Genomic DNA, 16,254 nt, shown 5'->3' with positions numbered 1-16,254 from the left:
GATGGTTCTGCGTTTAAATAAACGCAATTCTTGTCAACAAAAAAAGTAGACAGAAACGGCAATTGTGAGCGGGGTGGCCAAAGGGGTGGCCAAGCTTAGGGCATCTTTATGTGGAGTGGTCGTCAGTAGGACATTCTTTTGTTTCTTCGAGCAGAATGACCAGGGCCGGGGGAAGTGCTGGGCAAACTAGGCAACTGACGGGGGCAAGACCACTGGAGGGTGCCACAGGCTGCACCATGACGAGCACGAACATTGAATAATCGATGGCTTTGTTAAGAGCAGGTAATCACAATGAGAAGTTCAAATTCTAGTGGTGCTGAATACAGAAGGCATGCACAGGCAAGATGGAAAAGCTTGGAAAGCTATCCAAAATGAACTTTTTCCCGAAAGGTTCTGATACTGCTCAAGAAGCTAACCTTAGTCTAGCTAGTTCTAGTGCTTGTGGAGCAGTGACTAAAGAGCAGAGGGGTGGAAAGACGAAGGATGGAGACATGGCATGCTCTCAAGTCTGGAATTGCCAGTAAGACAACTGGACTGTCGTAACATGGAGCTGATCAAGAGCGAGAGAAATCACTGGTGTGCCGTACTAACCAGAATCATCAGCACAATATGCCATTTAGCTGAACAGAATTTAGCCTTTCGCCTGATGTTTCTCACATTGAACAAATGTCAGTTATTCTGTGTAGTGTGGCTTGCGGGACATCTGATGTTTCGATAACAGAACACTTTACAGGACTGTGTGCCTATCAAGTGATCACTGGTTACTTTCAGAATTTGCATAAATAATGTGTAACTTATTTGTTGGTATTTCTTTGCTAATGTGCACACAAAGGTGTCATTGGGTAATTCACAGGTTAAATGCCTATTCTATTGTTTTACCACAAACTCAAATGATGGCTATCAGTACTACAGTAGCTGTTTTTCCAGTGTCGGGCCAGTAGCCTGGCCAGGTGTTTCCAAACACATTCCCGGAGCCTCCCCAGCACTGCACATTTTGCATGTCTCCTTTATCCGACACACCCATTTCATGTCTTGGAGTCTCGACTCATGAGCTGATGAATTGAATCAGGTGTGTTTGATTAAGGAGACATGGAAAACATGCAGTTCTGGGGAGGAATGTGTTTGGGAACCCCTGCAGTAGGCAGACTCACCTAGTTACCTTAGTAGTATTCTGCATTCCTCCACCACTCCAACTCCTCAATCTCAGCCGGTGATATGGAGAACAACTGTGGGTCTGAGCTAAATTTCGAGCCGTCAATCTCCTCGGAAAGCATGGCAGAAGGTCCACGATCCGGAACCGAACTTGACTCACCCAAGCTGCCCAAAAGACTACTTATCAGCACAGATGATGGGACATTATTTTCAACTTGACTGCAATGTTTTATTCTACATCATTCAATGTATATTGCCTTTACATAAATGAACCTTTATGCTATGCCCAATTATGCATTTTTCTAAGAGTTTCTCCTAAATCGGCAAGTTAGGGTTTTGTGAATACAGACCCTGAAGTTCTTAAATCATCTTGAAAACTTAAAATCATGCAGTAACTTTAACATGGAGGGGATTGTGTGTGGAGTAGGTTGATTGGGGACAGTCACCGTTTTGGGTGTTTGGTCCCCAACAGGAGACGTTCTCAGAAATGAGAGGTCATTTTACAGCATATTCACAGCTATCAATACCACTGAGATTTTCAATTACCAATACCACAAAAGCTTTCTGGCTTATATCTAAATATAATTATACGAACTACTGAGCATTTGTGATATTCTGTATTAAATTTGCATTTTTTTTTTATTATTATATAAACTACAAAAGTTTTACCTTATCTCTGTGTGGTTCAAACTTCAGTGTTTCTGAATAGAAGTCCTCAATTACTTTCTCCAGCACCTTAATGTGTGTTTGACAACAGGCATCTTAAAATCCAGTTAAGAGACACAAAACCCAAACAAGTTTCCATTACTTACAAATTATAATTTAATATTATTAAACTTTGAGAACCCCAGCATAATACACTATCATAAGTCAAGACCTCTTGTGTTTTTTTCCAGCCACATTAAAGGCACTGTTTCCACAGTGTTGTCTTGTTCAAATTTGTAATAAAAAAACAGTCCTCTGTGACCTAAAAGGCACACACATAAAAACTTTATAACTTAAAAATAAATAACATTTAAGTCGGCTGACATGCGAACACTTACCATTCTTTGGAAAGCTGACTTGAGTTTAGATTATAAAGAGGATTCAGACGAAAAATAATAATAAAGTAAAATAACCACTACAAGGCAACACAGTGCTCTATAAACAGGTGCTCCAGGTGGTCATACACATGACTAAGCATACTCTCATGCTCTCCCTCTACAACCTCACAGCATTCCACATCACTAAGAGCAAAAATAGTTCTGAGAGTGGTCCCTGTTGAAAAAAACCTGCTGGTAAGGTAGGTTTTGAAGCTGGGATGCTGGTTTTAGCTGGTCCTTAGTTGGTTTGGTTTATCCTGGTAAAGTGCTGGTCCTATGCTGGTCAAGTGCTGGTACACCAGCACCCCAGCTTCAAAACCTACCTTGCCATTTTTGGTGTTTCTTTTACCTGTCTGTCCATTTCACCAGGCTGTCTGAAAATTGTGAAACAGGACTTTTGCCAGAACGAACCAACCTTTCAAGCTGGTGCAAGCTGTGTTGGGATGTACTACATTACCCATAAGGGATTTGGGTGTATGACGCAATACGAGGGGCGACTTGAGAGCGAGTCGCAGATGTTTACTGACTTCCACATGTGTCGGATGTGTTAATTGTTGCTCGTAATAAACCTAAGAGATAAGAGCCATACACTGTGTGAGCGTGTATTTGACACAAGTAGCACTCAAATCTGAACACACTGCACTCATCCAGACTGCCAAAGTGGTTAGCATCAGATGCAAGGTGTACTTGTGTTATACGCCAAAAAGTCACTGCCATTCAGTAGTTCTTCAGCATACAAGTTCTCTTTCTTGGCAAGGGCAGGACTGACCAGAATAACTAATGCCACACCGAGCAGCATAAACTGGTCATACAATCTGCCAGGTATGAGACCATTTAGCACAATTTTACCAGTATAAAGAGCAAACCGGCGCAGTTCTGTGGTCTTCGACCTTTCAATTTCCTCTAGGCAATTTCCTCTTGACTTCCTGGCAAACACAGTAGGGATGGATGTTTTTTTGTTTTTTTATTGGAATATACAGTGAAAAACAACAATATTAATGAAACTCTACATTCCTTTTCATTTCTTTTTTTCTATTAACAACTACTAAGGGTGGACACAAAAATGAACAATCACAACCCTCAGTGAGCCCTAAACCCCCACCCACCCCCAAGGAGGAGAATAAAACTAAAAAAAAAAAAAAATGAACAAATAACTCCATAGAATAACTAAAAATATATATTACAAATTATCAAAGATAGGTGGTGTATTTTTGACAAAATTAAGTAGAGGACCCCAGTTTTTATAAATTTTTTCAGTGGAACCTCTTAATGCAAACTTAATTTTTTCAATATATAGAAAAGACAACAAATCCTGTAACCATGAAAAAGGAGGAGGAGATTTAGAAGACTTCCAGTGAAGTAGAATTCGCCTGCGAGCTATCAATGAGGCAAAGGCAAGAACGTTAGCATACTTTTTAGTGTTTTTATTTAAAACCGATGGGACCCCAAAAATAGCAATCAGAGGGCATGGTTCAAGGGAAATATTCAAAATTTTAGAGAAAGTATCAAAAAAGGTATACCAAAAATCTTCCAGCTTAGAACAAGAAAAAAACATATGGGTATGATCAGCAGCAGCCAGAGAACACCTATTGCAAGTGGCATCCACACCTGGAAATAGCTTACTTAATTTGAGGTTTGTAAAATGGATTTTATGAAAAATCTTAAATTGAATCAGACTTAGTCTGGCGCAGGATGAAGAACAGTTAACCCTGCCAGCAGCCAGTTCCCACCATTCCAAATCCAAACTACGTCCGAGTTCTTGTTCCCATTGATTTTTAAAACGAGAGGATGATGGCAAAACATAAGGAAGAATTAAATTGTATAAAACGGATATAGACCTCTGTTTCTGTAATAAGCACTTCTCATATAAAGAAGGTTCAGGCAAGTCTGGAAAAGAGGGACAATGGGAATTAACAAAGTTGCGTGCTTGAAAAAAACGAAACAAATTAGACTGTGGTAAACTGAATTTTTCTGCAAGATCAGAAAAAGTTGCGAAAACTCCATCAATAAATAAATCAAAAAAATATACAAGGCCTTTGTTTTTCCATGATACATAAGCAGAATCTAAGGTTGAAGGAAGAAATAAATGATTCTTGCAGATATAAAGAGAAGCAGCAGCAAGTTTAAAATGTTGTCTGAATTGCCTCCAGATCTTAAGAGAGGTGCATACTACTGCATTTGTAGTGAACTTTGAGGGGCGACTGGATAAAGGAGCACATACCAATGCAGAGAGTGAAGATGAAGAACATGACTGTGCTTCTAACTTAGACCAATCTAAATGGGGAGAACTATACCAGCAGTGAATTTTGCTAATATTTGCTGCCCAGTAATAAATCAAAAAATTAGGCAGCCCAAGACCCCCATCTTTTTTATGTCTCTGGAGGTATGCCTTGCTTAACCTAGGAGGTCTGCCCTGCCATATATAAGTAGAAATAGCCGCATTTAACAATTTAAAAAAGGACTTGGGTAAAAAAACCGGGAGAGTCTGAAAAAGGAACAAAAACCTGGGTAAAATATTCATTTTAATTGATTGAATTCTACCAAATAGAGTGAGTGGTAGCTTATCCCATCGTTGCAAATCTAATTTGACTTGCTTTAGCAATTTAGAAAAATTATACTGATATAATAGATCAGGGGAATGTGAAATATTTACTCCCAGGTAACGAAACATTGTAGAGGATAACTGAAATGGGAACACCCCAGCAGGACTTTGTTTAGCCAGACTATTTACTGGGAAACATTCACTTTTATTTATATTAAGTTTGTATCCAGAAAAGGATCCAAAGGTGTTAAAAATATGCAACAAATCAGAGACTGAACCGACAGGGTTTGAAACATAAAGCAGAAGGTCATCAGCATAGAGTGAAACACGATGTTCTAACCCTCCCCTGGTGATACCTGAGAAAAGCAAGGAGTTTTTCAAAGCTATAGAAAGAGGTTCTATCGCTAGAGTGAATAATAGTGGAGAGAGAGGACACCCTAGACGAGTACCTCTTGTAAGAGGAAAATATTGTGAACTCAAAAAGTTAGTTCGTACACTGGCTACAGGTGCGGTGTACAAAAGACGTATCCATGATGTAAAAAAAGGGCCAAAACCAAATCTATCTAGTATAGCGAACAAATACCTCCATTCAACCCGGTCAAACGCCTTCTCTGCATCCAATGAAATAATCATCTCACTGGATGCAGAGGAGGAAGAAGAGAAAATTATATTCAAGAGTCGTCGAATATTAGAAGATAATTGTCGCCCCTTGATGAAACCGGTTTGGTCTTCAGAGATTATTTTAGGAAGACAGGGATCCAGACGGCAAGCCAGTACCTTAGCTAATAATTTAACATCTGAATTTAACAAATTTATGGGCCTCCAACTACCACATTAATCTGGGTTCTTATCACGCTTAAGTATAAGCGAAATAGAAGCCTGAGTGAGTGTTAAGGGAAGAGAGCCATTGACTAACGAATCGTTGTACATGTCTAACAATAAAGGTGCCAGTTGTTTGGCAAACCTTTTGTAGAAATCACTGGGAAAGCCGTCTGGACCCGCTGCCTTACCACTTTGCATAAGCTGAAGACTTTTAAAAATCTCATTTAACTCTAGAGGCCTATAAAGATCATCAGCTACAGCTGCATCGATATGAGGAATATCTAGACCGTCTAAAAAATTACCCATGATGGAGTCATCGCCAGGAGGTTCTGATTTGTAGAGATTTGAATAGTAAGAGAAAAAAACATCATTGATACCAGACAGATCTTTAGTTAAAGAACCAGAAGAATCATAGATCTGAGTAATTAGATGAGAGGCAGCTAGCCCCTAAAGCTGGGATGCCAGTAACCGACCAGTTTTGTCTCCATACTCATAATAAGTAGCCTTAGTTCTTCGCAGCATAAATTCAGCATTCTTTGTACTGCTTTTAACCTCAGGTCGAAGTCACACCTCTTAGGGTTGACCTGACCAATGAGAAGGTTGGGTTTCAGAGCAACAACATTCCTCCTGTGGGGGCTTTTTTCACAAGCCCTTGCGTTTGTGGCAGGGGATCTGCATGTGAAACTGGCTGAGTTGTTTTGAAGAAACTATTAAAGATTCTTGTAATACTGATATGTTGCACAGGTATCAATATATCATATACACAATCATTTAAATCTTCAAAATACAAACTCTTAGACACCAAATTTGGTATAGGTGAGTTTGCGTTAACCATGGGTTCTTATAAAATATGCATACAGCACTGAATACAAAAACAAAACATAATACTCAAACGGTAATAATGGATGCCATGTCCTATGAATATACAAACAGCCTGTGAATATATATATAAAGTCTGCTTTGAGGGTTTTTAATGTGGAAACACACATACCCCAGGTGAAAAAAGGTACACTTCTATAATGTACTTAAATTGCTCTATTTTCACACACTAATTTTCTATTTAATATACTAAAAATTCTTCTTTAGTACTTCTTAAGATCATCTTAAGAACATGTAAGTGTACTCAACTGTGCTATTTTGAGACAGCATGAAATATGAACTTAAATGTGCTTTTAATATTAGAAAATATATTTAGATAGTACTTGTAGTACACTATGGGTTCAAATGTACTATAAGTGGTGACTAAATATATTTTTTTTAAATGCAGAGATAGTATATTAAAAGCACAATTAAAAGCAGTATATCAAGTACAATATTAGTGTGTAAATATAGAGCACTTTAAGTACATTATTGAAATGTAGTTTTTCTTCACCTGGGACTTCAGCACAATAAAATGTGACCTCAGAGTGAGTTTTAAACAATTATTTGTTAAATATAACAAATAATTGTCTGATTTGTCTCAGTCGTTACATGAGTTTGCAAATGCCGTTTCAGTTCTGTGTGATGTGTAAAACACTCTTCACACTCTAGACACTTGTAAGGCTTCTCTCCAGTGTGAACTCTCATATGCAGCTTAAGGTTTCCTTTAAGAGTGAAGCTCTTTCCACACTGAGGGCAGGTGAAAGGCTTCTCTCCAGTGTGAACTCTCATGTGTTCCTGAAGTTTTGTTTTGTTTGTGAAACTCTTTCCACACTGACAGCATTTGAAAGGCTTCACTGCGGTGTGATTTTTTACATGATTCTGAAGGTGATTACTGTCAGTGAAACTCCTTTCACATTGATGACATTTAAAAGGGTTCTCCTCCGAGTGAATCCTCATGTGATTATTAAAACTTTCTTTATGTCTGAAACTCTTTCCACACTGAGAGCATATGAACGGCTTCTCTTTTGTGTGTACTTTCATGTGAGTCTTCAGATTACCTTTCATTGTGTAACTCTTCCCACACAGATTGCAGGTGTGAGGCTTCTCTCCATTGTGAACTGTCAAGTGGCCATTAAGGTATTTTCTCTGTCTAAATCTCTTTCCACACTGAGTGCATATGAATGGCTTCTCTCCACTGTGGACTGTCATGTGGGCATTAAGGGTTTTTTTCTGTCTAAATCTCCTTCCACACTGGGTGCATATGAACGGCTTCTCTCCAGTGTGAACTCTCAAGTGGGCTTCAAGGCTTCCTTTTCGACTGAAACTCTTTCCACACTGTTGGCAGGTGTGAGGCTTCTCTCCAGTGTGAACTCTCATTTTATGAGTCTGTGAGGAACTAGTACATTTTTCCCCAGTCATGAAATCATGACATTTCTCATCCTGATTATTCTCTTCCATTTCGTTCATATCTTGACTCTCCTCTTTCAGCTTCATCAGGCCTAGGATGAAAAGTAACAAAAACAAGTTAACATTATATATACATGTAAAACATCAAATCCAACAACATGTATGCTAAATCCTATGCCCACTAAACAACTGAAAAAGGCAAAATCTGTATCCCAAATACTTTTAAGCTGGCAGTTATCAAAGCCCACAGTAGAGCACTGGTTCTCAAACCTGTCCTGGGGACCCCCCACCACTGCACATTTTGCATGTCTCCCTCATCAAACACACCTGATTCAAGTCATCAGCTAATTAGTTGCAAGAGTTGAATTAGGAGTGTCTGATGAGGGAGACACACATACATGCAGTGGTGGGGGGTCCCCAGGACAGGTTTGAGAACCACTGCAGATAATGTGTTATCACAGAGATTAACTACTGTTGTATGTCAAATATAGTTTTAATATTATGTTTTGTAGGCTCTGCTGCAGCCAAACCATTGTAACCTATCAAAAGTTGAGAGAGTTTTATTATGCTAACTACTGGGCCAAAGTTATTTGTCATTTCATTTGAGGTGCTTGATTTGAACATTTACTTTATGGCTTGTTTAACTAAATGCAATGTTTTTTGTCTGTAATTCTGTTTCCCTTACAACAGGGTTGTATAACTTAGTTGGAGGGTCACAGACCTGCAGAGTTTAGTACAATTCTTGCACCAACACACACCTGCAGTTTTCAAATAAGCCTGAAGAAGGACTTGATTAGATGGATCAGGTGCATTAAATTAAAGTTGAAGCTAAACTCAGCAGGGCTGTGGCCCTCCAGGGAACGAGGGTTACATGTGTAACAAAGACGTTCCCTTTCAGTCGGTCACTCTTGACGCTTCATCGGACCAAGACGAATTGGGATCCCTACCAAAGCGTCACAGATGCTGCCGACTTCCAGTGCCTTGCGTAAGACAGCCGGGCCAACTCGTAGATGGGACAGAGCTTACGCAGAGAGATGAACACTGCCCACTCATTGAGCTTGGATAACACTGGGGAAACATACACTTTTGCATAGGATAGGAAGCTGCAAAAGCCACATAATGGTGCAATAATCGCATGCCAATGTGCATTGGCTCATTTTAGTTACACTTGAAGTAGATTAGTCTCTCTAGCGGAATCCCAATTCGTCAGTCCGACAAGACATCTCCGTTCCCTCATTCAGGAAATGAGGATTAAATTCAACAGTACTGAAGACTGAAGTTTGGTTTCTGCAATGAACATTGCATCTGAGGAATACTTAATTTAGTTTTATTTGATCTGGGTCCATTTTACATCATACGCATTTATGCACTCTTCAAGAATGGCACTGGTTGTTGACATGCTAAAATTTGTGATTGAAATGTATATATAAATGGAATTCAAGATATAAACAGTGTGTACGGAAAGTATTCAGACCCCCTTAAATTTTTCACTCTTTGTTAAATGATTTTAGCAAATGGCTGCAATATAAGTTCATTTTTTTCCTCAATGTACACACAGCACCCCATATTGACAGAAAAACACAGAATTGTTGACATTTTTGCAGATGTATTAAAAAAGAAAAACTGAAATATAACATGGTCCTAAGTATTCAGACCCTTTGCTCAGTATTTAGTAGAAGCACCTTTTTGATCTAATACAGCCATGAGTCTTTTTGGGAAAGATGCAACAAGTTTTTCACACCTGGATTTGGGGATCCTCTGCCATTCCTCCTTGCAGATCCTCTCCAGTTCTGTCAGGTTGGATGGTAAATGTTGGTGGACAGCCATTTTTAAGTCTCTCCAGAGATGCTCAATTGGGTTTAAGTCAGGGCTCTGGCTGGGCCATTCAAGAACAGTCACGGAGTTGTTGTGAAGCCACTGTTATTTTAGCTGTGTGCTTAGGGTCATTGTCTTGTTGGAAGGTAAACCTTCGGCCCAGTCCCGAGGTCCTGAGCACTCTGGAGAAGGTTTTCATCCAGGATATCCCTTTACTTGGCCGCATTCATCTTTCCCTCGATTAGAACCAGTCGTCCTGTCCCTGCAGCTGAAAAACACCCCCACAGCATGATGCTGCCACCACCATGCTTCACTGTTGGGACTGTATTGGACTGGTGATGAGCAGTGCCTGGTTTTCTCCACACATACCACTTAGGATTAAGGCCAAAAAGTTCTATCTTGGTCTCATCAGACCAGAGAATCTTATTTCTCACCATCTTGGCAAACTCCATGCGGGCTTTCATGTGTCTTGCACTGAGGAGAGGCTTCTGTCGGGCCACTCTGCCATAAAGCCCCGACTGGTGGAGGGCTGCAGTGATGGTTGACTTTCTACAACTTTCTCCCATCTCCCGACTGCATCTCTGGAGCTCAGCCACAGTGATCTTTGGGTTCTTCTTTACCTCTCTCACCAAGGCTCTTCTCCCCCAATAGCTCAGTTTGGCCGGACGGCCAGCTCTAGGAAGGGTTCTGGTTGTCCCAAACGTCTTCCATTTAAGGATTATGGAGGCCACTGTGCTCTTAGGAACCTTAAGTGCAGCAGAAATGTTTTTGTAACCTTGGCCAGATCTGTGCCTTGCCACAATTCTGTCTCTGAGCTCTTCAGGCAGTTCCTTTGACCTCATGATTCTCATTAGCTCTGACATGCACTGTGAGCTGTAAGGTCTTATATAGACAGGTGTGTGGCTTTCCTAATCAAGTCCAATCAGTATAATCAAACACAGATGGACTCAAATGAAGGTGTAGAACCATCTCAAGGATGATCAGAAGAAATGGACAGCACCTGAGTTAAATATATCAGTGTCACAGCAAAGGGTCTGAATACTTAGGACCATGTGATATTTCAGTTTTTCTTATTTAATAAATCTGCAAAAATGTCAACAATTCTGTCTTTTTCTGTCAATATGGGGTGCTGTGTGTACATTAATAAGGAAAAAATGAACAAATGATTCAGGAAAATGGCTGCAATATAACAAAGAGTGAAAAATTTAAGGGGGTCTGAATACTTTCCATACCCACTCCACTGTATATTGTAAGAAAGCTAGCTTGTGTTATTGTGCCAAAGAGCATAACGTAGTCTGCTTGTCACACTAATGAATGTCACACTAATGAATGTCAGTAGAGCTACGGCAAATCATTGCATTATGATGGAAGATGTGACCATAGTTGGCTATAATGCGTTATGGTAATGTACTATAATCACGCCATGATGCAGGCAGTGTTTAAATTAGAAAAAAGTAGAAAAAAATACTATGGTAGTCAATGGAGGGCGAGATCTGCTTAGTTACAAACATTCTTCCAAATATTGTCCTTTGAGTTCAGCAGAACAAAGACATTCATGCAGGTTTGAAACAACTTGAGTAAATGATGACAATTTCCTTTTCTGGGTGAACTATCACTTTAATTCAGAAGTAGATATTGGGTTTGATGTTAGACAAAATAAAACAATTATTTTGTCCATTTCTTTAATTTCTTTCCCCCCTAAATTAACATGCAACACAAATTGCGTCCATAAATAGATTTAAAGAGATCATGACACAGAATGACTGAGAATGAAACCAACCTGTTTGTTCCTCAGTTTCTTCATGTTTGACTCTGAATGTTTCTTCAATCTTCACATCTTCACTCTCCTCTTTAATAAACTCCATCTCTGTTTGTTCCTCAGTTTCTTCATGTTTGACTCTGAATGTTTCTTCAATCTTCACGTCCTCACTCTCCTCTGTAATAAACTCCATCTTTATAATAGTGTGTCACGCGGATCTGTCGCTTCACCAGGAGTTTCTCTGTGTTTGGACACTCTGTCATGATTAAGATGAGAAAAATTACCAGAAAGAAAAACATCTCAATCAGATCTAGTTCAGTAGTTCAGTGCACTGGTGAGAGAGTCAGAGTGAGAGTTAATGGACTTAAATTATCTGTTTAGACTAAAAACACTCAAAACTAGCACTACAAATTAATTAAAAGAAGCTTGATTTCTCTATCATTACTTGCCAGAGACCAAACAGTGTGTAAAGAGAATGAGAAATGAAAGTTCACTGAGGTTCATTGCTGTTATTTATGCACTTTTACACATAAAAACTTTGTTCTTTACTGTTATTAGATGCATTAATATGTTAATTTAAAAAATAATTCATTTTATAGTTCTCTCTATAATTGTCTGAACATGCTGCACTGATTTAAACACTTCATTTGATTAAAAACACAAACCTTTCTTCAGCAGAATCACAGATGCACGAGTGCGGCGCAGCCTTATGACGTCATGTCAACACACCAAAATAAAAGTCCCGTTCACACGAAATAGAAGTTCACATACAGAAAACACTTTTAAAAAATGATCAATCAAAGTTTATTCAAAGGACAAATCACAGATTCCCAAAGCTATCAATTCCACTGAGATTTTTTTTAAAAGCTTCTAAAAAAATTACACAAACTACAGAGCATTAATTCTCATGAATAAATCATGAATAAATGTCAAGCATCTTGATCTTCATTAAAAATTTGTAGTTAAAAATTAAGTTTGTCATTGCAGAGAGATCTACTAATGTATTAACTAACAATATAATATTATTTACTGTATCTGAATCCTTGTCATGATGAATATCCATCTTGTATCCACTTTGTTTTGTTAAGGTGCATTATATTGAAAGGGCCATGACTCTTAAAGTCCCGCAGATGCGCACTGCTCCATTTTTCTGTACAACCGGGAATATTGGAGTAGTCCATTCACTGTACTGTACCAGTGACAGTATTCCCATTTCATGACACGGTTCAGCTCCACTTTGACATTTGGATGAAGAGCATACGTAATGACTCTGGGCTATATGGCCCTTTTTCCCACATGTATTACATTTTTTGTCCTTAACCCTTGTGTTGACACTGTCACACAAAGAAAATGTCATGAGCAACAATACCAAAGTGTTCATTTTCTTTACATTTACCTAATTTAAATACAAATCAAAATGATAAACACCAGGGGCCTCATTTATAAAACTTTGCTTAGATTTCATCCTAAAAGTGTACGTACATGCAAAAGCTAGATTATGCGTACGCACAAATCCCTTCATAAATCCCAGTCAGCGGAAGATTGTGCGTACGTGCATCTCCACCCTGTCTCCTCCCGAAATAACCATATATGGAGCTTATGACGCCTAGTTTTACTATGCATAACCTCATCTGCATATCATTTCCATACACGTTCCCAACCACGTGACACCATGGTTAACACTGTCAAAGGTACAAGACACTGGAAATAAATGTAATTTGTGCCACACATTATATTGATAAAGATCATCCAATATCCTCTTTATGTTTTAGAATAAATATATCAAAATTGTATAAAATACTTAAGATAAAGGTTTTAGAATAGAGTTGATTCATTCATTTCCACTGGCCAGATAGTATTTTAATAGTTTTAAACAATTCAAATCAAATTTATGCAGTGATGGTGAACATATCTTTTTGGAAGTTTATAGGCTATTTTTAGTGGAAACAGATCGGCCTACTTATTTATTGCAGTGTAATCATCTGTCTCGGCATGTCACTGACAAAGTATTTTAAAAAGAAAACATGCAAATCTTACTGTTTCCTCATATTATATCCTTCAAATGGTAATTGTTTGAAGATCCTTCACACTAAATCAACACCTCCTGCAGCTGTGGTTGTAAGCTATTATTATTGGACCTATTCAGACTGGACAACGGACCGTTCGACCACCGAATCCAGCAGTGTCTTCCATAATATCCAAGTTAAGTGTGCATCACTGATCATTGTTCTCACTAAAATATTTTGTATAACATCTGCAGTTTAGTTTAAAGAGGAATTATTGTGCTCCCAGCGCTCCTCGCTGTCATTAAAACACTGGAAAAGTGATTGAAAGTAGCACATCTACTGTCTCAATTCATATCACTTTTGTTTAACTTCTGCGTAATGTAATTTCAGTGCTTATCGGCATTGGTGAAAGTGTAATATTAATGTAAATGTTTATCAAATGAAAACGTGTTTCCATGCGAGTTTAAATAATTATTTTATTTATTTAAACTGTTATTGTGAACATGAACTGTATTTATGATTATGCCTCATTATGAGGGTTTAAAGTGGATTTCCTCCATCTGCCGTCAGTCCCTCAGCTCACCATCAGTGTCGCCAATCTGCTCTGTCTCCAAAATGTTCGTACGCATGGGTCAGAGTTTGCATGGAAGTGCGCAAATTTTCCCGTCAAGTTTGTTTTTATAAATCACAACTTATGCGTGGAAACTGGCATACACATGTTTCCAGCCCCGTTTTGTGCGTGCGCACGCTTTATAAATGAGGCCCCAGGTCTTTATGTGAACTCATGCAAGTGACTGACAAAATAATTTTCATGTACCTTGCAACTGGTTATTTTGTGAAATTATCCACATGACTGATAACAGGATATTGCATGTTCCTTGCAGACAATGCTTTTACACCATATTAAACAATTAGGCAATGTACTAAAATAGTGAACAGTACAAAAAAGAAGCATATCTTATCAAGTTTGTCAGCTTGAGCAGAATGACCAGGGCCGGGGGAAGTGCTGGGCAAACTAGGGAATTGACCAGGGGGCAAGACCACTGGAGGGTGCCACAGGCTGCACCATGACGAGCACGAACATTGAATAATCGATGGCTTTGTTAAGAGCAGGTAATCACAATGAGAAGTTCAAATTCTAGTGGTGCTGAATACAGAAGGCATGCACAGGCAAGATGGAAAAGCTTGGAAAGCTATCCAAAATGAACTTTTTCCCGAAAGGTTCTGATACTGCTCAAGAAGCTAACCTTAGTCTAGCTAGTTCTAGTGCTTGTGGAGCAGTGACTAAAGAGCAGAGGGGTGGAAAGACGAAGGATGGAGACATGGCATGCTCTCAAGTCTGGAATTGCCAGTAAGACAACTGGACTGTCGTAACATGGAGCTGATCAAGAGCGAGAGAAATCACTGGTGTGCCGTACTAACCAGAATCATCAGCACAATATGCCATTTAGCTGAACAGAATTTAGCCTTTCGCCTGATGTTTCTCACATTGAACAAATGTCAGTTATTCTGTGTAGTGTGGCTTGCGGGACATCTGATGTTTCGATAACAGAACACTTTACAGGACTGTGTGCCTATCAAGTGATCACTGGTTACTTTCAGAATTTGCATAAATAATGTGTAACTTATTTGTTGGTATTGCTTTGCTAATGTGCACACAAAGGTGTCATTGGGTAATTCACAGGGTAAATGCCTATTCTATTGTTTTACCACAAACTCAAATGATGGCTATCAGTACTACAGTAGCTGTTTTTCCACTGTTGGGCCAGTGCAAGCCAGGGCTAACAACGTGCTGTGCTGGGCCAGTAGCTTTGGACCTCAAGAACAAGGCCAAAATCAAGTTGCGTTTCCACTGTCGGGCCAGTAGCCTGGCCAGGTGTTTCCAAACACATTCCCGGAGCCTCCCCAGCACTGCACATTTTGCATGTCTCCTTTATCCGACACACCCATTTCATGTCTTGGAGTCTCGACTCATGAGCTGATGATCTGAATCAGGTGTGTTTGATTAAGGAGACATGGAAAACATGCAGTTCTGGGGAGGAATGTGTTTGGGAACCCCTGCAGTAGGCAGGCTCACCTAGTTACCTTAGTAGTATTCTGCATCCCTCCACCACTCCAACTCCTCAATCTCAGCCGGTGATATGGAGAACAACTGTGGGTCTGAGCTAAATTTCGAGCCGTCAATCTCCTCGGAAAGCATGGCAGAAGGTCCACGAGCCGGAACTGAACTTGACTCACCCAAGCTGCCCAAAAGACTACTTATCAGCACAGATGATGGGACATTATTTTCAACTTGACTGCAATGTTTTATTCTACATCATTCAATGTATATTGCCTTTACATAAATGAACCTTTATGCTATGCCCAATTATGCATTTTTCTAAGAGTTTCTCCTAAATCGGCAAGTTAGGGTTTTGTGAATACAGACCCTGAAGTTCTTAAATCATCGTGAAAACTTAAAATCATGCAGTAACTTTAACATGGAGGGCATTGTGTGTGGAGTAGGTTGATAGTCCCGGTTTTGAGTGTTTGGTCCCCAACTGGAGCCGTTCTCAGAAATGAGAGGTCATTTTAGCATAGTCAAAACACCCCACAAATACATTCCAGAAAATTCTGCTGACCAACATATATGACATGAGCAAAACCTCTACACAGTCTAAATTAAAGTTTGTCTACATCAACCACTTAATATTTGAAAGTATAGCAAAGATGTTCAGATGTGACCACTGGAGTAAATATGCACAAAAATGTGAGAAAGTAGCTCTGATTTCAAACACAAACAGGCTCTCACATTTACATGACTTGATG

General features: G+C 39.3%; 1 protein-coding gene across 1 annotated transcript in view; it reads right to left on the bottom strand.

The window, feature by feature from the left end:
• The window catches only part of LOC137025121 (zinc finger protein 665-like), a 30,123-nt gene extending 17,966 nt beyond the window's left edge, over window positions 1-12,157 (bottom strand). The window contains exons 1-7 of the mRNA XM_067393153.1: window positions 12,106-12,157; window positions 11,462-11,696; window positions 7,038-7,958; window positions 5,741-5,984; window positions 5,360-5,413; window positions 2,922-3,049; window positions 1,822-1,913 (exon numbers count right to left, since the gene is read on the bottom strand). Coding sequence (XP_067249254.1) covers window positions 1,822-1,913; window positions 2,922-3,049; window positions 5,360-5,413; window positions 5,741-5,984; window positions 7,038-7,958; window positions 11,462-11,633 — 1,611 coding nt within the window. The 5' untranslated portion in view covers window positions 11,634-11,696; window positions 12,106-12,157. The remainder of the gene's footprint in view (window positions 1-1,821; window positions 1,914-2,921; window positions 3,050-5,359; window positions 5,414-5,740; window positions 5,985-7,037; window positions 7,959-11,461; window positions 11,697-12,105) is intronic.
• Window positions 12,158-16,254: the final 4,097 nt, after the last annotated feature.

The sequence above is a fragment of the Chanodichthys erythropterus genome, chromosome 8 (genome assembly GCF_024489055.1).
Source record: "Chanodichthys erythropterus isolate Z2021 chromosome 8, ASM2448905v1, whole genome shotgun sequence".
Classification (NCBI taxonomy): Eukaryota; Metazoa; Chordata; class Actinopteri; order Cypriniformes; family Xenocyprididae; genus Chanodichthys; species Chanodichthys erythropterus.
The sequence above is the reverse complement of the archived record's forward strand: the minus strand, read 5'-3'. Positions and strand labels throughout refer to the sequence as shown.